This window comes from Montipora capricornis, chromosome 8, assembly GCF_036669925.1.
Source record: "Montipora capricornis isolate CH-2021 chromosome 8, ASM3666992v2, whole genome shotgun sequence".
NCBI lineage: Eukaryota > Metazoa > Cnidaria > Anthozoa > Scleractinia > Acroporidae > Montipora > Montipora capricornis.
In genome coordinates this window covers 48,248,769-48,268,202 of record NC_090890.1, presented here as the reverse complement: position 1 = coordinate 48,268,202, position 19,434 = coordinate 48,248,769, and the positions used below count along the sequence as shown (strand labels likewise).

Genomic DNA, 19,434 nt, shown 5'->3' with positions numbered 1-19,434 from the left:
AAAAAATTATTATAAAAATCTATTAACAAAAAATATTTAATGATTTGTTTTGAGCACCAACAATTACAAGATTTTCTTCCATGCTTAACCCATTGACTCCCAGGGGTTCCCCATTGACGAGTAAAATCGTCTGAAGTTTCATCAACTTTCAAAAACTGTAGAGAGTTATGTCATACTGCAAGAGCAATAATATTGCAAGTTGATGTACAGTATATATAATCAGGACGTTACAAATCGATAGAAATCGATCATCGGAAACTAATCGATTACTCGATATTACTCAATAATACTCGATAATTGTTCATCGATTAGCTAGAATAATCGATAAATATCGATAATCACAAAAATTGACTGGTGTATGAGAGATCAACCCCAAGATTTAGGCGCAGATTATCGATCATATCGGTTTACTCGGCCGAGAGAATAGGTCAACTCCAAAGTAAGGGTTTTGTCTTACCGCAAATCCTCTTCCGCTCCTGGCCATAAATCTGAGATAAGTCATTCGGGGAAATTTTTAACCCCCTGCAGCTCGAGCGAAGACCACACACTGTTTAGATCAGTTTAAACATGTATACGCTGTGAACTGCTCAAAACATGGCGTGCCTCCACCAACGGAAACCTATCGCTGAATGAATTTCGTTTCTGCACAAGCTCGATTCCCAGCTGCTGTTCACGAGTCCAACCGTCTCTTTTCGGGGAGGAATGTAAACCGCATGAGAGAGAGCGGCGGAAATCAAGCCTACGATCGATATCTAATTAGCCAATACACACGGGAGTCCAGCTATTTCCACAGATTTCCGTTTCTTTGGCAATACGTGATACATGTCTTCTTCTTCGCCTTAGTTCCTCTGGCAAAATCGATATTTTCGATATAAATTGATGGAAATCGATTGAAATCGAACTGTAATTACGAAAATCGATAAAATCGATCAAAATCGATAATCACAAAAAACTCTGTTATCGATTTCCGATATTAATCGAATGATTAGTATCGAAAAATGTCGATTACGATCGATTTTATCGAGCATCGAAATTATCGATTTGTAACGTCCTGATATAATGCACAGCTGATCACTTACATTTTTCGCGGTTTCTTGTCTCGGCTAGGAATTTTCTTCAATGCTATAATTAGTTGAATATTGTCATGTTCATCTAACAGGTTCAACTGCTTCCCCTTTTTCGTGTCAACATACTTCAAAAGAGCTGGAATTGCAAGTTTGACCTTAAAAGATACACCAACGAATACACGCGTAAGCTTAAATCGACAAAAAAATTAACAAATTAATATCTAAATCGTTTCACAAAAATCCATGATTTTAGAAGCAAGAGAAAAGATCCCACGAGATAAAGTTGTTCTTATGAGTGTTAAATCACTGTTAAACCTGTTTTGTCTCCAACTGGCTCTCACGAACTGGTTTCCTTCTGGAGTCCACCATGTTGAAAGAACATGTGCTGCGAAGATTGACGATTACTACATGACGAGGTTTGCCTCGCCGGGAAAGTCTTCCCCTCCCCTGTACGTCTTCGACAAAAACCTTGAAATTTGAACATTCTCGCACCGTATTCGTCCCCCTCCCTTTTTCAATGTTGTTGCAGCCAGTCAAACAGTAAAATATCATCTCAACACTGTCCAGGGGAAGGGGGTGTTTCAAGGATTTTTGACGACGATTGTAGTTTGCGTGTCCATTAGTAGCAACCCTCTCCTCCCTCGTTAGCCACTTTGGACGAACCTACGTCTTTTGTTTCTTTCTGACGTCAGGCCGACACGTCAGGCCTGCTTTTAGCAAATTTGATCACTTTGAGCGCGACTTTTTAACGTATTTTAGCAACCATTGAAATCGTCCAACCTTGTCGTCAAATTTCGTTTTAGTTGTGAAACTTTTCAACATGGCTAAAGAAGTTGGTTATCCTCTCGATATCTTGTATGAAATTAATTTCGACGCGTTAGAAAACCCAACATGGCGTACACAGGAAGGGCAAATTGAGACGGTTGAAGAAATGATTTCTGATATCATGAAGAATCATAAGAGGTGGAAGCAAGGAGAGAATAACTATGACAAGAAGCTGGTTGAAGAGGTGAAAGACAAGTTTTTACTCGAGTTTATCACTCATGTTAACAAAGAAGAAGAGCATGGGGTCTTAACTGTCGAAGAAACCTTTAATATTCTCAGGAGTCCCGCGCATCTCTTGAAACGTTCCCAATCAATCGAAGAAAGGGAAACCATGAACTTAGAAAGCGCTTATTTGTCTTTGCTTGAGATAACAGGGAAAGAAAGTCCGAGTGATTATGGGCTCTTGGAAGCCAGCTTATTGGAAGAAACTCACAAACTTATTTTACAAGGCATTCCACCATCAAAGAAGAATCAAACGAAGCCTGGGCAAATGAGTGGAAAAAGAAGAGTAACGGAATTTAAGGGAAAAATGTACGAATATCCACAGCACGAAGATGTAAAAAATGAGGTGAATAAATTACTTGACAAATATAATTTTTTATTCGATGCCTGCAGCAAACATGGACTCAACGAAGAAAAAGACTATTACAATTTCTTCAAATTATGTGCCTGGTTGCTTTTTGAACTTCTCGATCTGCATCCATTTTCAGATGGAAATGGTAGACTATGCCGTATCCTTGGCAGCTACGTGCTGTCGTCATTCACACCATTCCCAACACCCATCTATAATGTGTGGACCAAATCCTGTAAAGATGATTACAAGCAAGCACTGGTAGATGCAAGGGAGAAACACAATAGGCAACCACGGGCCCTAGCTACCATGATCATCGAGTGCAGCTGGTGTGGCTGGAGAAATTTCCTCAAAGAACTAGATGAAGGTTGACATTTAGAAAATAGTGCATGGGAAAATATCACAACAGGCACTGATAAGGGCAAGTAAATCTCTAATTTTGGTGATGAAATTGGTTTCCATGGGTACACTGATTTCTGCCCCAGGTCATTCTGTTCCTCAAATAGCACCAACATACTTTTAGTCACAACTGGTTTGTCCCATACAAGGAAGTTTGCAGCAGTTACTCAAAATTAGCCCCCACAAATGTCTGCTGGTATTTTGGAACCTGCCCAAGGTGGTGAGTTTTGGTACTGACCAAGTGAATCACAACCTCTGGGGACAAGAATGTTCCCAAGCATAACAATTTGACCTAGGTAGTCGGTGCAAAGAAGAAGAATCTCAGTCTGTCAATGAGCCAGAGACAAGTTATTATTAATTACCACAGGTAGTCCTATTGTATAGAACAGAGACGTATGATACTGAATTTTCCGTGGAAAGAAATAGTTTTAAACTCTAATTTTATCATTTTGCTACCCTTGGGGCCAGCAACAATTTAAGTGAATTTAGAGGCAATGGGTTAGAGTTGAGGACTCAGATGTCAAAACTTATGCTATGTAAGATTATTGATGATCCAGATCAGGTTTTAGTCAATCTTTTTTTGTTGCAAAGGTGTCATGTTCCTATACTATGGAAAAAAACTAAACCCTTTCAGAGACAAACGCAGTCGATTCTTTGGGACAGCAATCCACAATGTAGTTAGGTTCTAGCATCATCCCTGTTCCACATACAGCAATAACTAAAGAACAATTTTCAAACTTTGCGGCAAATTTTGTTGAAGGTGCAATGGAGTGAACTCAGGTTGAAACTTTGTTTAGTTTAGTTTATTGAGATTTGTCACCACAAAATACATACATTATCATAACAGCAGTATGACGTGACCGGAGAGACGAACAGGGCGGAGCCCCAATTGCAACGTATCCCCTAGGCTCAAAAAAGTATAAGATTTACATAGTAGGACCTTACAAGAATATGCAAACTCAAAAGAACAGTTTGCAGACCATTAATAATCCCATTCACTCCTAAAGCGCCCTAGAACGCCCTCAGTTATTGGGTAAAATCATCTGGCATTAGACTAGAGTCTGTCGGATTACGCCGGTATAATTTTGAGCATACACTGTAATACCATATCTGGAGCATCAGGCATAATGGGGGCATAATACTAATATTTTTCAAGTGATTCATTTCATATACCATTTCATCACTAATATTTTTGCCACATAATTCTGTCGTTTCTGAAAACTGGGAGAAGTGTATGGAAATTTTGCCAGCAATTCACTTAGAATGTACAAAATTGATAAAAGCAGGATTATTTTAGGAACTTCATACCTTAGACTCGTACCCAGTGCATTTTGGCTGATCAAATGCAGGTTCATCTGGTTGAAAGACATATAGTAAGGCTTTCAATGCCTCACAATTTCCCATCTTTCACTTGCTCGTCAAATGTTTAACATTTCTTTCAAGAATGAAAGACTAGGTATATTTATTTAATAGGTACGGCCTATGGGGGGGTGGGGTGGAAGTGTCATTTTAGTCCGCCATAATTTGAGCATTAAACCTCCAGCCCAGCATAATTTTGAGCATAATACCCTGGTTTTATGGCCGGGTGACGCCCGAAAGCATAATACCCGATTTTTCGAGCATAATCTGACAGACCCTACATTAGACTGAGTAAAATGAGTAAATTCTCACTCCCAGGGGTCAATGCATTAACACAAGCCTACAAGGTGATCCAAGAGAATGTATTCCCCCTGTTCATCAATTTTTTTTTTTTTTTTTTTGCCTTCTTAGTTGTCTGTTAGGGTATTTGAGGGTAATAAAAATTAAACTGCTGATCTCACTGAGAGTTAAACGTGTGTTTTAAGAGAAACGGTAAACACTTGTTCAAAAGATGGTTGCTGTTAAGTAATCACTTCTGATAATTAAGGTTTTCCCAAACAGCCTTTTTCTTTGCTTTGAGTTTGGCATTTGCTTTTTAGAAGATGTTTCAAATAGTCAAGCTACCTCAAACATCTTCGGGTACATTTTAATTCTTTATTGGTTTTCAAGCTGTCATTCGCCGACTATGAACCTTGCTTTTTAAGATGACAGCTGTCCAAAACGTGCTCGTTATTTTAATAATTTCTTTATATTCATGTTACCCTTAATTTACATGATTTGAATTAAAAGAGTACCTTTGTACTTCAAGAATCTCGTGTTCGATATCAATACAGCACTGAATCTTTTCTTTCTGTTTCAAGACAACAGAACAAAAACTAATGGTGTACAATGAATGTAAAGCACTTATCAATAAGCACATCTGCCATTACTGGTCATAAAAACATGCGATACGAAATAAATAAATCTTCAGTTTTGACTTAAAATGATTAAATTTTTTAGCAGTTATAATTTCATATGGCTTGGATTTCCAAAGTTTGGGCGTGGCGACTCAATGCACTATACCCATACAAAACTCTGGGAGCAGTGGGAGCTTTCAAAAGGAACAGTTGAGAAGTAACGAGTAGCCTCGTTTCTGAACATTTTTCCCTAACCTGCACTCCAAACATTTCTGTGTCCTGGTGAATGACGAAATGCTTCGGACAGTATAAGGAAATATTCGCAAAGAAATCAGCCTCGTAGTTACTATATATTATATGTATGCGAGAGAGCACTAAGTTTACTTGATTGAATGAAAAGTACGGTTTTTATTCAGTCCAAAACCTATTTCATTTCACGAACAAAATGAACAAAGATCTTTTTGAAGAAATACGTATCCTATCATTAGTTTAATGAGTTAATAGGATACTCCTAAATCAGGATGCCCTCTTATTTTATATTAGGAGTTCAACTTAGTTACATGTAGCTATACCACATAGGACAGACCACAATGCCCTACTGTCCCTACTCTTCGATGAATAGTGTGTGGGTTCTTTTACGTCTCGTAGGGCTATGGACATTGAGGGCCTACGGTTTATCGTCCTTTATCCGAGAAGACTAGAAAGCCTAACCATTTGCAGATGTCATTACAAAGGCAGCATTTTCTCACTCCGATACTTAACCAACTGAATCTACCGGTCGGGGGTTTAAATGAGAGGGGCACCCGACTAGTAATTTCGGTAAATATCTGTTTGGAAAGAAGTTTGCCTAGATTATAGACTTATGACGCGTTCGATTGACCCTATTGCGGAATAAGAATATGAGGAGTGATGATTAATACGGTATGTTTGGCGCGTTTTGAAGTAGCAAGGATAATAAAAATGTGTTTGAAATAGCATTGTAGTTGTTTGACAATTTTAATGTGAATCTCCGTAAAAACGAAGGATTTCTAACTTATATTCCATGTACATGTATTCCTATTCCGGAATACGGTCAATCGAACGCACCCTTAGACTTAAGACATATAATCGGAAAGTGGTGAAGAGTGAGTAGACATTTCGAAACCAGGTTGAAGAACGCGGAGCCAGAATTTTACTGAGCAAAGTAATAGTCATTGACTATTTATAACTTCTATCATTTTCGCCAAAGTTTGTTTGAGAATCGCATTTTAAGTCAACGCCCTCTAAATTTCTCGAGGGAAAAAGAAGGCTGCGTAATGTACAGTTTTGGATCAGACCCGTCACGATTGCTGGAACTTTCGGATGAGGCAAAAAAAGCCACCTACTGAAATTTCTGTAGACCTGAAGTTCCCCAGAAGATCCGTACTGATAAATATTTGTAGGGAAGCTACAAACTCACTAAACGCGCTTTAGGTTCTGAATTCTGGCAAATGTTAAGACATCCGGTCGGTTGGTACCCGGTGCCCGTTAAAGGATCAACCGCTGATACATTGCATATATAACTTATTTTGGTTTGATAATTTTCTTTGCCAGAACGTTCACTGTCTGTATTTGGAGACTGAAGAGAAAGAGACTCGTCATGACTCGTTTAGATGAGTCATGCCCCACAGCTCGAGCTGTACTTGAGAATGTCTTAATAGAGCGCCACACTGCTTTAATTTTAAAAAGTTGTAGCGCCTTCGGCCTTTATTCGACAGCGACATCATTTGAAGGCGGTGTTTTGAATGAAATAGCTAACTTTTAGGATGTTAGCAGGTCATAGCGTATTGGCCATAAAGGGATTCGAGGGTGATACTGTTTTTTTCACGCAGGTTGCAGCTGGTAAGAAAAGCCTGAAAATTCTCTTATCCTAAATTCTCTCTTTTTAGAAGTTAGAATATATATAAAGTACTTGGTACTCGTAGCTAGCTAACAAGCAAGAAATGAAATTATATCTCAAAAGCTAATAAAGGTTTTGTAAAGCGCAAATTTTATTCTTTGCCGTTGACTAACACCGCATTAGAAAGTCTGGCAACAACGTCACATAACAAGAGTATGGCACGTGCCGCATTTCTTCTTCATTTCTACACTGTCAATCAGCAACGGGCTAAATTAAATTTAGGTTGTTGACTACGACGTGAGCCTTCAACAGTGGTGAATATTTTTCTCTATCTAAGCTAACCATTATTTCTTTAGGAATTATGATATGTTGTCATTTGAAAAAGAATTATCCAACAACAGATGTACTGGACTATTCATAGTCTTTTTTCACTTAATTATTAGCATTTGGAACCATCACCAAAGGACATCCGTTGTGAAACCTTTTCTGAGATGCGTTCAGCAACCGGAAGTGAACATTTCGTCTTCCATGACAGTAGTGTATCCGATTTTTGAACTAATCATCTCAAATGGAGAAAAGATACTTAGCAATACAAATGCGGTTGTGTGAAGACAAGTTAAAACTGCTCACTTCCGGTTGCCGCCAGCCTCTCAAAAACGTAGGGTGTTTAAGTTCTCTATTGACTCTTGTAAGACAAGTGTAAGGAATTTCGAAATGAAATAGTTTTAGTTTGGGGTTAAGACTCGGGACAGGAGATTACTATTAATTAGCACAGTCCATAATTTATGCTGGCTCTTATCTTTGCGAAGTCTGAAGGTACGATAACTGGTTTATGTTGAACGTTTTCCTTGCCGGCGCGGCGGTTGATTCGTAGCTTCGCGTCCAGAATTTTGTTACTCTTTTGAAACACTTGGTTCCTTGAAATTTTCACTGTACGCCCATTGTTGTTTAGGTATCTTTCAATTGAATTCCGAAAACCAAGAAGTGCCGAGCGACTGTATTCTTCACCTTTTTTCGTTCTCGCTTCGACGTAAAACCTTGCTAGGTTTAAGTCTAATTTTGCTGTATTCATTTTAAGGAGAGGTGTTGTGATGCTTCTTGCTTGACACCAATCTGTGTAAACAATTATTTTGAGACTGTATAGTGCTGAAATTGTCTAATAAATCAGTTTCTTTAAATTTCTGCTTTTTGTGTTACTTAAATGCGAAGCAAAAAAATTGTTTGTTACCTTGAAATAATTTTACGACCCATTTTGTGTTTCGTTTTGTCGCGAGCGACTGAGATTGCTCCAGAATTTTTTCCAAGTCATTCTCCACGTAGAAACGTGTCTTTTCTTCTTCTTCCTTTTGGAATTTATCAACAGCCTCGACAAGAGTTTTTTCTATCTTCTCGTTCGCCCAGTCCGGCAAAATATTTTCCAAAGTTTCAAAATTTTCCGCCATTTTGAAAAAAAAATTTTTTTCCCTTCGGCTGATGACGTCAATCGTGTATCTGTCCTCTAATTGATCATAGGCAAAAACCAATCAAAATCCGTGAATATATTGGGTTATTATATAAACACATACATATGGGTGTTGAGTATATTTTATAGAATTTATATTTTCAGGTTTTGGTATCATTTCTTTGGTGATTTATTCCTTCAGATTATCCATATGGCCTTCTTGTTTTTCTGTCTTGCCATTAAATTGTAAGAAATCAAAACCCGTGCGGACGTGTGTCCTACTCTAGTTAAAATCGCAAAATATTTAAGATGGTCCAAAATCCCATAGTTTGAAAGGAGGTTTTCGTTGCCGGATGGTGTAGTCACATAAAATAGAAATTCCGAAACTTGACTCGGCCATCATCACTGAGCAAATATTTACACCATCGCTCTCTTATTTCGTGAATAATAAGCACGCCCTTGACTACCGTGATTTCACCACCGTTTGATAGAACCTTTCGTGGAAACTAACTCTATCATTGAATTTTACTTCAAATTATGTACTATCAACTATTCGACTCCTTCTGTTCAACCGAGATGAGCTTTTGACCATTTGGGTAGTTTTCTTCAAGACGGTCAGTTAACCTTGAGAAATCGAACCTCTTTCATTCAACAGAAAGTCGTGTTATTTGTTAAGTCATTTTACTCGTTTTTCCTGTAATTTTTGTGCATATTTAATTAATTAGTTCTTCGAACCTTTTCAATTCATCTGCAATTAAACAGAACTCAAACGTCTTCACACTTCACGAGCAAAGTAACGGAATCTCGTTAATCCTATGAAATGATTTTATGTCAAGTTACATGTCGCAAATTAATGTTCATTTTTATTCCTAAACGAAAATTGAATGTTTAGATTGGAGTTATCGCCGATTACAAAAAGTTTAATAAGATCAAAATCTACCGAAACTAAGTGACAATCTGGGCTTGTTCAAAAGCTTATTAATTTACGTTAAATTAATTTGCAAGGAGGTACCAAAACCCTCATTCTCCCATCGTCAAAATATCTTCATTGATCAGTAAATAGAATAAATGTTCACTTTTTATTGTCTTTATTGTGTATGCTGTCAATTAAATGTACATGCAGTGGTTGTTACAGAAGATTGTCGCTTCTGTTCATTAGTATTTGTTTGAAGGATGTTACTGTGACAATAACGTAACTTGTTTAAAAAATTGAACTATTTTTGTAAATTAAATGATATCAAATCATTACCTAGTCTAGGACTGCCTGGAACATCGTTAGTATACGTTGACTGTGACAACCGCTTTCCGTTAATCGCCAACTTTTGTTAACTGCATTGAAATTAACAATAGCGAACAGTGAAATCATTTTCTCACTCGTTCTTGCAGAAAGGTCAAAAAGCCGTTTGTTCAATAAGGGATTACAGAATGTGTACAATGAACAAATGTTAGCTCGAAAGTGTTATTTTAAAGATACATTTTACTCGTTTGTTGACATGATTGGCTCAATTCAATCAAGAGCGCACTGGCTCAAGGGGTACAATTCGGGCTTTTTTTTCCGTAGTTGTGACGAGCCCTATATAATAATGTTCCCTCCAATAAATAGGGCCTGCTTAGAGTGACGATGACCGGCAACAAAAACCGCCATAAGTCATGGTGAGCCCGGTTTGGCGTTTGCTGGGCGGGTACAAAACTGTCTCGCCTCGCTCTTTCTTTTGTGTAAAAAACAAACTTACGTCAGCAATAACTTCCATCCGAAGGAACTTACTTCATCCTGTTTGAGAAAACATGTTTCTAACATGTTCCTCTAGCTGAAAATAGATACTTGTCATCTCACTCGGCTGTCAAATACATTTTGGCATTGAAAAGAGGGAGTAAAAAAGCCTGACTTCTAGAAACATCGGGTCATTCGATTCGGCGTTGCTGGACATCAATTAGTTCTGAAATCGCGACCATTTTTTTGCCTCTTGGAGACCAAGAAACGAATCAGTCGTTCAGGTGTGTACGTGTGGATCGCTGAACAGAGCTTAATTCAAGCAGCCCTAGATATGTCTCAATATGAGCTACCGTTGTCCTGCCCATGAAGTCTTCGAGGCATAGAATCATAACAGATATAGTGTCGTTTGTTTTTTCGGCGTTACACAGTGGTCAGGCTGCTATTCGTAGCTTGCGAGATTAACAATGCCCGAGGTGTATTTTTGCATTTGAACTGGATTTGACCTTGGTGATTCCGAAATGATTCAACCATACCACACTTTCACAGCCATGCACTGTTTTCCATAGATGCCCTCTGTAAATATGCCTTTTTTTCTTTTTCTTTTCAGATTACCATGAAAGGAAACAAACTTGCTTTCTTTTTGCTGCTAGTGCTTGCGTTTGAGATTCTGTTTTTTACAGCTACTGAAGCTAACCCCTTTTGGACTCGTCGTCGACGTCGACGTCGATGCAGCTCGTCTCGCCCTGCAGGCGTTGCATGGGTCAACGGGTGGCAACAGTATTTCAATTTCAAGTGTCAAAACAGTAAGAGACAATTCCATAATCTCCTGGTGTTATTTCTTCTACTCATTTCTAGCAAGCAACGCAAGGAGCATTTCAATTGAAAAAGAAAAATCACCATATTGGATTTTTTTTTTTGTTTCATGCATGCCTTGAGTCTCGAAACTAAATTACCTGTACTTGGCACTAGGCGAAAGATGGAGTGGGGCTTGGAGGGCCATCCCAATCATGAACGCCATGAACGGGTTTCACAAGTCCAATTTTTTTTTTTTTTTACTAAATCAATGCTTTTCTATAGCTTGCTATTTATATCCAAGTACCACCTTTTCAGAGGAATCATTCATTTTTGAAGTATTAGAGCAGTCGGAGTGAAGATTATCATCATGAGCTTGCTCGTTCTTATGAAAAACTATTTGCAACAAATGAACTGTGCACAATGTCGGTAATATGAAGGATGAAAAACCCAAAAAAAAATCATGCAAATTTAATAATTTGAACAACAAACTTTTCAACTCAAAGATGACATCAACTGAAACTGTCACTTAAAAACAAACACGTTTATCCTCCCGTTTATCTTCTGGACATTCTTTATGTTGACAACCTCATAACCTCAACTTGTTTTTACTCCATTATAGATTACTCTATAACAGGCTGGCGCAGCATCCACCGAAACTGCAAGGAAGATCGCATCCATTACTTTCAATGCTCGTATGGTCCGATGAACTACCAAGAGAAACACTGTTCTCACACAGCAAACTACGTAAACGCATATGATGGAGACCTGTCGTTCAAATGCTCTCACAATGGCTTTATCGCTGGGGTCAGAAGCTCCTACAGTAGCCACCATAAAGATCGCAAGTAAGGATTGACCGCCGTTCAGATGTGCGGCTTGGTTGAAATTTTGTCCAAAATTTTTATAGTGCTTTTCTTGATACAAAGACAATGATAAAATCTCCTAAGATTTGTTTCCTATTTAGAAGTGAAGAAATAGGGTCTAGTTCTACGAACCGAAACCTTTAGCCCAGCCTTCTTCCCCACATTTTAATATAAACTCCCTGAAAATGAACCAGATAAGCCAAATTTCGAAACCCTTCACTGCTTTAAACACTAAATCGAGATTTTGTCGTCTTGTTCCTCCTTCCAAAGGGTAAAGAATAATGTTTTCTGAATTCCTAGATTCTGAATCGGAGCGATGTTTTAGTTGAACTTCTTTCGATACCAAATCCGTTTCGTGCATTCCGAGAAAGCAGAAGTCGAAGTGAGCTGCAAAAGCTTCAGATCTGTATAGTCGTGTACTGTTCCAACGAATTTTTTCACAGACTGTATGTAAAATAAGGAGCACCAATTTCACCTTGGTAAAAACTGATTCAACCTGAGAACGGATTTTACCGACAACATACATATGCCTTGCTTTACTTGAAGGCCCGTTCAGCGGCGCTAAATCAAAAGTCGCTCCAGAAGAAATTCGAATTAATGCTCCTTGTATAATCTTTCACAAAGGAATTCTCGGATACTATTTTTATTTTAGGTTTTCGTTTCGCTGTTGTCATAAGCCTGGTTATTGTGCAACTACCTGCAAATTCACGAACCTGCTGAACAACTGGGATCAAGAAATCAACTACAGTGTTCCTTCGGGCTATTACTTGGTGGGAGCTCACAGCACACATCATAATCACTATGAGTAAGTGTTGCCAGATTGCTTTGTTCAGCATCTGTATTGCCTTAAAGGTCAGTCACGACCTAGATATTAGACCTGTTGGGGAATACTCAGCATGTCTTAGGGACCTTACAGTCAGCGGGTCTCACGGAAAAATAAACTTGAAATCACAGTATCTTCCGAAAGAAAAAGTGCAAGAGCTAGTCATGATACTTTTACTACAGTTCCGCTCAATAATGGTAGTTAATGCCCAGAATCGTCTTGTTCGTTATTACACTGTCATCTTCAAATAGGACCTTTTAAGGTCAAGTAGGGACCTTATATACTTATAAACCACAGTATCTTCAAATAGGACCTTTTAAGGTGATTCCTTAGTAATAGAAGTTGTCGTAAGATTTTCTTTAAACTTTTCTCGATTGTTCCCTACATTATGGTGACTCGAAATGTGCAGTTAAAAGGATAGTTCACCAAGCTCGTTTGCGAGATATAACTTGCTCAAGTTACTAATTTAATCATTGCGACTTCATCATCTATCTACGTTTTGCAGGAACATGAAGCACAGCTTTGACGTAATTCTTGAAATAACAAAACAGGTGTACTGTATTGCTCAAAAGGAATAACTTAATATTTGTTTTATGACACAGGCACACGTTTTCAAAAGGCACTGACTACAAACATTCCTCGGGTGCGTGATCTCGAGGAGACAATTTTGTGTCCACGAGTGATGGCTACGAATACTTTTTTTCCCTGTAACTTTTTTTTCTGACGTAAATTTTTAAATTTTTTTTACAGCACAAAGAGGAGGAGTAAGAGAATAAAATTATGCCAAAAAAATGATAGGTCACCAACCTCGTTTAGAAGAAAACAGAAAGCAAACCAAGCTCGACCCCTCCACAACACGTCTCCCCAATAGCGCGGTTTCACTTTCACTCTCGGACTGAAATGACACTTTAGCATCATCAAGGCTATCAATCGACTTCTTGTTTTGCGAGAGTCTAAATAGTTTCCCGTTTTGCTCTTTACTGCCATGCATGCTCTGAAAACGGCTGTTCTTCTTTCTAGCGAAGTTTCCTGCACGAAAGTTCGCCATTCTGCAATGTTTTTGGCCACCTTCGATATATCAATATTCACACATGGCTACGAGTTTTTATGGTTAAATTTAAACATTGCTTTGTTAAGAAAAATCCGTTGAGACTTGTGAGACAAAGAAAACAGAACAGAGCCATGAAATTTGACCAAAAAGCCTCTTAGCAATGCCTTAATAGGAACATCTATGTCCTTCGCTGTTACGCACAGAACAGGATGCGCAGTGCAATACTAGGGAATCACCTTAAGGTCAAGTAGGGACCTTATATACTTATAAACCACAGTATAATTCCAACACTATAAGACAAGAAAATGTGGAAGAGTAATAAGAAAGGACAAGCGATGGAGTTGAAAAATAATGACAGTTAATGCCCAGAATCGTCTTGTTCGTCATTAAAATGTGACTTTCTGAGATCAGAAACAATCCCTCGCATGTTTACAAATATTTCAATTGTTTTTGTCAAAACTTACTTGGTTCTTCTTATACAGGGACCGGAGGTGGAAGTTTGAGATCTGCAGTTTTACCAAAAGTGACCATTGCACGAAAAAATGAAGTCGACCTAAAAATCGCAAGTGCTAACAGCAAAGAAGCATTAAAGGGGATACTGATATTCGTGACAAGTTTGACAGCAAAACCACTGTATGGTGAAGGGAAATTGAAATAAAGAAGCTTTGCCTTTTGAAGTGTCATTAGTGCTTTTGTTAGAACCCTCAAAGTGTAATTTTGCGATCAATGATAGCGAAGATATAGCTGACGTTACCCGTTGTTGTTAATGTACCAACCAGGGCCCAGTTGCTTGAAGCATGATTCGCGCTTAATATTAAAACCTTTATCACTGGTTAGCGCTCACCAAGATCTGACAGGGCCCGTGAAGAGGGAAGGGTCGGGGGAGGGGGGAGGGGACTATAGACCCCGTTGACGGTGCAAGCTGGGAGAACGTTTTGCGTGGCAATAGGGAAGACGTAGTTATTGTGCTAACAGTGGAATGAAAAAAAGCTTTCTGCAGTAATACGGCTCTGGCCTCAATAGCTGATTGCTAAGACAGGGGCCGCGGAGTACGTTTGAAAGTGGGGGGGTGGGATAGGTTTTGGTATGGATCACGGAAGTGTGAGGGAGGGAGGAGGGGTTTAGGAGAAAAAAAACACCGTAGGAAAAAGGTAGGGGGCTTCTCGTAGTACTTCTGAATAAAGATTATTTCTACTCTTGCAAAATCCTCACGCGCGTAATTAGATGTACACCTAATTTCAGTGACATCCAACGGGAAGTGTCCCTTTAATTTTAAGACCTTGCTTCCTATTCCATTAATAAGGCAGAGGTTAGGGTCAGGCGTTATTCTGAGATCAGGGTAAATGCAGCTGCTGGTTATCCTTACTTGAGGAGCAGCATTTGGGGTACACTTTGTGACGTAAATTGTCTGCTGATTCCGAGACACGAGTGATGTCAGTTGAAGTCGGTGAAAAGAGCAAGAGGACATTCCGTGACGCTTATTGAAATCACGCATGCATCTAGTTTGTTCAAGAGAATAGACTAAATTCGCATTTTCAGTATTGGACTGGAACTAGCTTGCAATGGAGGCTAAAGCGGGGAAATCTTTTCAAATGCAAATACTTCCCCGAGTTAGTGTCCATTGCAAGCTACAATTGTAGTTCCACAGCCCAATACTGAGAATATGAATATGGTCTATTCTCTTGATTACGTACATTTCTGGATAATCAGTCCCCATAAATTTGAGAATCTGTTGAAGTTTCTTCAGTAATCCGTCTGTTCCATTTTCTGTTATTGTGAGCTGTATTGTATATTGCATACCTTCTTGATGTTAAACTATAATAATGATAACCATAAAAGGCAAAAACACTTCATATTGAGGGTACTCAACGATAGTTTTTGGCGAAAAAGTGCTGGGCCCTTTGTAGTGCTTTTAAAGCAAGATACACGACTTTTAATTAAAGTGCTCCTAAACTCAAACATTTTGCATCTACAATATTAATCTCCCCACCAAGAACAAACATGTGTTAATTCTTTTACTCAAAATTTCGCTTTTTATCTGCTGGACAAGACACCCAAAGTTATCAAAACTAGCAGTAATTTGGACCCACGTCCAAGCTATGAGAGGCATGGGTCTGTTCTCTATTTTACGTTACAAACTGCTTTGCAATGAAAAATTTCTTTGAAAGCAGTTTGTGACGTAGAATCGAGAATAGACCCATGCCTCTCACATCATGCTCGTGGGTCCAAATTACTGCTAGTTCTGCCAAGTTTATGTGGCTTGCACGGCACAGAAAGAGCGAGATTCTGGGTAACAATGGTTATGCTTTGATTGGGGAAATTTATATTAGGAACGTAAAATATTTAAGTACTGGTCCCAGATATCTGACTGACTGTTTCCAAAAACTTTTATAAATAATTAGGAAAGTACGCGCACTCTCATTGGCCAACAGCTGTGTTTAGATGAGAGTATGGAAACACGGCTGTGACATCACACGAAGTTTGATTGGTTATGTATTGTCAGACTTGCGTTTTGATTGGTTAGTAGGAAATATGAGCTTGTGTGAATAAACTCTGTTTCAATCAAGAAGTAAAAACACCAGCATTTTCGCTCAATTTTTGAATTATCTTTGAGAATTATTTTCTAAAAGCAATAGAGGACTGTTTTCCGTGTTTCCATAGCCTCATGTAAACACTCAGGGGAGTTGGGAGAATTCGAGACAGTTATGCAAAACCTCGACTACGTCTCGGGTTTGTATAACTGTCTCGAATTCTCCCAACTCGCACCCGTGTTTAGATGAGGCTATGGAAACACGGAAAACGTCTTCTATTGATTAAGGGATAGTGTTTACTCTAGGAATTGCAAATTCCTTAGTTCTTAGATTATAATTAAATTCATTATGCGAAAATAATCTAAGTACTCTGGACACAACCCCTATTTGACCTAAAACATTAATATTGCTATATCTTGCAGCCTCCTATGATTTCCGCAAAGTAGGTAATTTAGATTGCCCAAAGACTCCTCTCAGTGTACCCTTTCGAGTTGAGTTTCCTAGAATCGATAGCCTTACAAAAATTCCATACAATACTACAATATGTTATAGATGCAGGAGAGTAGCAGCTTTAGAGCGGTTTTCAAACGAGTGTCGTAAAACCAAAACCAAAGTAATTACTTTGGCCAATCAAAAAGAACGGAGACAATCCAGTAAACCAATCAAAACTCGAAGTAATAACACGTAGCCGACACAAAGCGCGGGAAAATGTGCACGCGCGAGCTACGATTGGTTTTAGTTTCACTTCTGATTGGTTGAAAAAGTGGCGCGAGAACTTTGAACCAATCACTGAGTGAAGTAATGCAAAACCAACGTAATTATCTAATTACTTTCGGCACTCAATTGAAAACCACTCTATAGAGTTGCAGTTTTGTGTTTTAATTTATAGGTAATAGATTCCTTAACCTTCTAACGACCCCTACCCTTTGACTAGCCTTCTCGACTTATGTTGATTAGCTGATTAAAAAAGTTAACTTAACTTAATGAACTTGGATAGCGCTGTAAGTTATAACAATATTCTAATGCGCTTTGTATGTATCATATAATTGAATAAAAGTAGAATAACATTTCTTGTTTATATAGACTAGCTATAAAAATTCAAAAGCTATTAAAAATGTTCATATCATAGCTTGCCTAGATAAAAAAGTTTCCAAATTCTCTTTGAATGTATCTACGTTTGCTGAATTACGAATTGCTAGTGGCAGACTATTCCAGACCGGTGGTCCGGCGACGTCAAATGCACGGTCGCCAAGTGTTTTACATTTAGATCGTGGGACCAAGAGCAAGTGTTGATCGTCGGTATGCAATGCGTGGCGACCCGGAGGTTTGATGTGTAGTAGCTCAGTCATGCAAGATAGAGAGAAGCCTTTGCAAACCAAGAGCGCGATCTTGAATCTGATCCGCGAGGCAACAGAAAGCCAACGTAGGGGTGATGTGAGAATACCGTGAGAGATGGCAGGTAACGCGCGCTGAGGCATCCAGAGCCCTATCAATATTAACACCCAATATGGTAATATTATGATAGGATAAGATCTATTTCTATTTCTCTCTCATTCTTGTTTCTACTCATTAACATGGTCCCATATTTCATAAAGTTACCCCTAAGGTCACTCGATCTTCGGCCTTTTCCCTCCAGTTTTCTAACTCATTAATGTTCTTCAGATGCCTCTTGAACGCGTCTTTGTAGCGTAGTCGCGGTGCCCCAACTTTTCTTGAGCCTTCTTTTAGTTCTCCATAGAAGACGGCCTTTGGTAGTCTACTGTTCTCCATGCGTGTAACATGTCCCGTCCATCTAAGGTGACACGTGGTGATCATTTCTTCAACACTGGGCATTCCTGCCCTATCCAGTACTTGAAAATTAGATACATGGTCTTTCCACGAGGTGTCCATTAGTTGGCGGAGATGTCTCTGTTGTACCATATCGAGTCTCTTTATGTAGCGTCAGTAGAGAGTCCAAGTTTCTGAGCTGTACAGAAGTGTTGGAATTACAATTGCTCTGTAAACTTTCATCTTGGTTTTCAGATGGATTCCTCTCTGGTCCCACAGACGGCTTCTCAGTTTTCCGAAGGCCGACGCTGCCGATTGGATTCTTCTTGATATTTCTGCATCTATAGTTCCGTTGTTGGAGATTGTACTGCCCAGGTAGGTGAACTTGTCTACTTCTGCCAGTGGGGTACCATCCAGGAGCACCACTCGAGGGTTCAACTTTTTGTTATGGATGTCTTGGATTAGAACTTCTGTTTTCTTGATGTTGATCGTTAGTCCGAATCTCTTTGATGCTTCAGCAAAGGCTGTCAGTAGATCTTGCATTGCCTGAAGACTGTGGGTTGATCAGGCCGCGATGTCCCGCACAGCAGCCCGATTCTCAACCAACTGAGCCACCAGTGTGTAGCTTATAGCTGCTCTGAGTTGCTTTTTTTCACGTATAATGAAATACCATCATGCTAACATACCTTGTGCAAATCTCATATGACCTAACTCTGTTTTGGAGAAAATTATGCGAGACATCAGGCAACACATTATGTCACATTATTGTTCCCTCAACATTACAGTCCCGGATTTATTTGACATTTAAAAATTATATTACTTCCCTGAGATTGATTGCATACCACTCGCGTCAAACGTGAAGACACCGATGCTATAGTATTTGTCTTCGCCTTTGGCAAATAACAAAAGAATACACAAAACCTAGGTCTTCAGATTTGACTTCAACTTTGACGCGCGTCAAACGTGAAGTCAAAGTTGTTACAAATTTGACTTAACCTTTACCACGGTCAAAGGTATAAGCAAACTGATAATGTATTTGACCATACGTTTGACGGGGTCAAAGGTTAAGTCAAAGCCGATGCCAGATTTGACTTAAGCTTTGCCTAAGATTAAATATGAAGGAAACCCAATTTGACGTTTCGTGAAAAGTTGCACAACGGCTTTCCTCGTCTTTCATTTTCCTGCAATTTGATTAGTTACTTTAAACAAGCCTCGATGTCATTGTGTTCTTCATAGTCATTCTGGTGAATAGAATCATACTGGATACCATCAGAATCTTTGTTTAATAGCTTGATGTATGCCATTATTCCAGTTATTTCGTCATTTTTCACTCCTTTCACTGATAATTTATGCTGTTTAAGATACTGTTGTAGTAACCTCAACTGTTAATTTACGTGCTGATTCACACGATAAGTCCATAGTCTCCATAGTCTTCGTGTCTTTTGTTCTTGAGCAACGCCTTATCTTTTTTCCGCTG

The 19,434-nt window shown here is 38.9% G+C and overlaps 4 protein-coding genes across 6 annotated transcripts in view; 2 read left to right on the top strand and 2 right to left on the bottom strand.

The window, feature by feature from the left end:
• Positions 1 to 1,526, bottom strand: part of LOC138060403 (ribosomal L1 domain-containing protein 1-like) — an 11,988-nt gene extending 10,462 nt beyond the window's left edge. For both annotated transcript variants that reach the window (XM_068906165.1, XM_068906166.1), the window contains exons 1-2: positions 1,383 to 1,526; positions 1,080 to 1,222 (exon numbers count right to left, since the gene is read on the bottom strand). In XM_068906165.1, the coding sequence (XP_068762266.1) occupies positions 1,080 to 1,222; positions 1,383 to 1,436 (197 nt within the window). In that variant the 5' untranslated portion in view covers positions 1,437 to 1,526. The remainder of the gene's footprint in view (positions 1 to 1,079; positions 1,223 to 1,382) is intronic.
• Positions 1,527 to 1,767: 241 nt separating this feature from the next.
• LOC138060401 (uncharacterized) lies at positions 1,768 to 5,020 on the top strand. 2 transcript variants are annotated; one of them, XM_068906164.1, is made up of 2 exons: positions 1,768 to 2,460; positions 2,603 to 5,020. In XM_068906164.1, exons 1-2 carry the CDS (start codon positions 1,888 to 1,890, stop codon positions 2,726 to 2,728), a joined length of 699 nt encoding a protein of 232 aa, XP_068762265.1. In that variant the 5' UTR covers positions 1,768 to 1,887; the 3' UTR covers positions 2,729 to 5,020. The 2 variants fall into 2 exon arrangements, with proteins under 2 accessions (XP_068762265.1, XP_068762264.1); XM_068906163.1 differs by having other exon boundaries at positions 1,768 to 3,653; positions 3,800 to 5,020.
• A 5,255-nt stretch (positions 5,021 to 10,275) lies between these two features.
• Positions 10,276 to 14,333, top strand: LOC138060400 (hemagglutinin/amebocyte aggregation factor-like). The gene is made up of 5 exons (XM_068906162.1): positions 10,276 to 10,411; positions 10,738 to 10,933; positions 11,545 to 11,767; positions 12,438 to 12,590; positions 14,142 to 14,333. The coding sequence occupies exons 2-5, from the start codon at positions 10,744 to 10,746 to the stop codon at positions 14,203 to 14,205; spliced, it is 630 nt and encodes a 209-aa protein (XP_068762263.1). The 5' UTR covers positions 10,276 to 10,411; positions 10,738 to 10,743; the 3' UTR covers positions 14,206 to 14,333.
• Positions 14,334 to 17,777: 3,444 nt separating this feature from the next.
• On the bottom strand, positions 17,778 to 18,110 carry LOC138014081 (uncharacterized). Its single transcript, XM_068861109.1, has one exon. The coding sequence runs from the start codon at positions 18,108 to 18,110 to the stop codon at positions 17,778 to 17,780; it is 333 nt and encodes a 110-aa protein (XP_068717210.1).
• Positions 18,111 to 19,434: the final 1,324 nt, after the last annotated feature.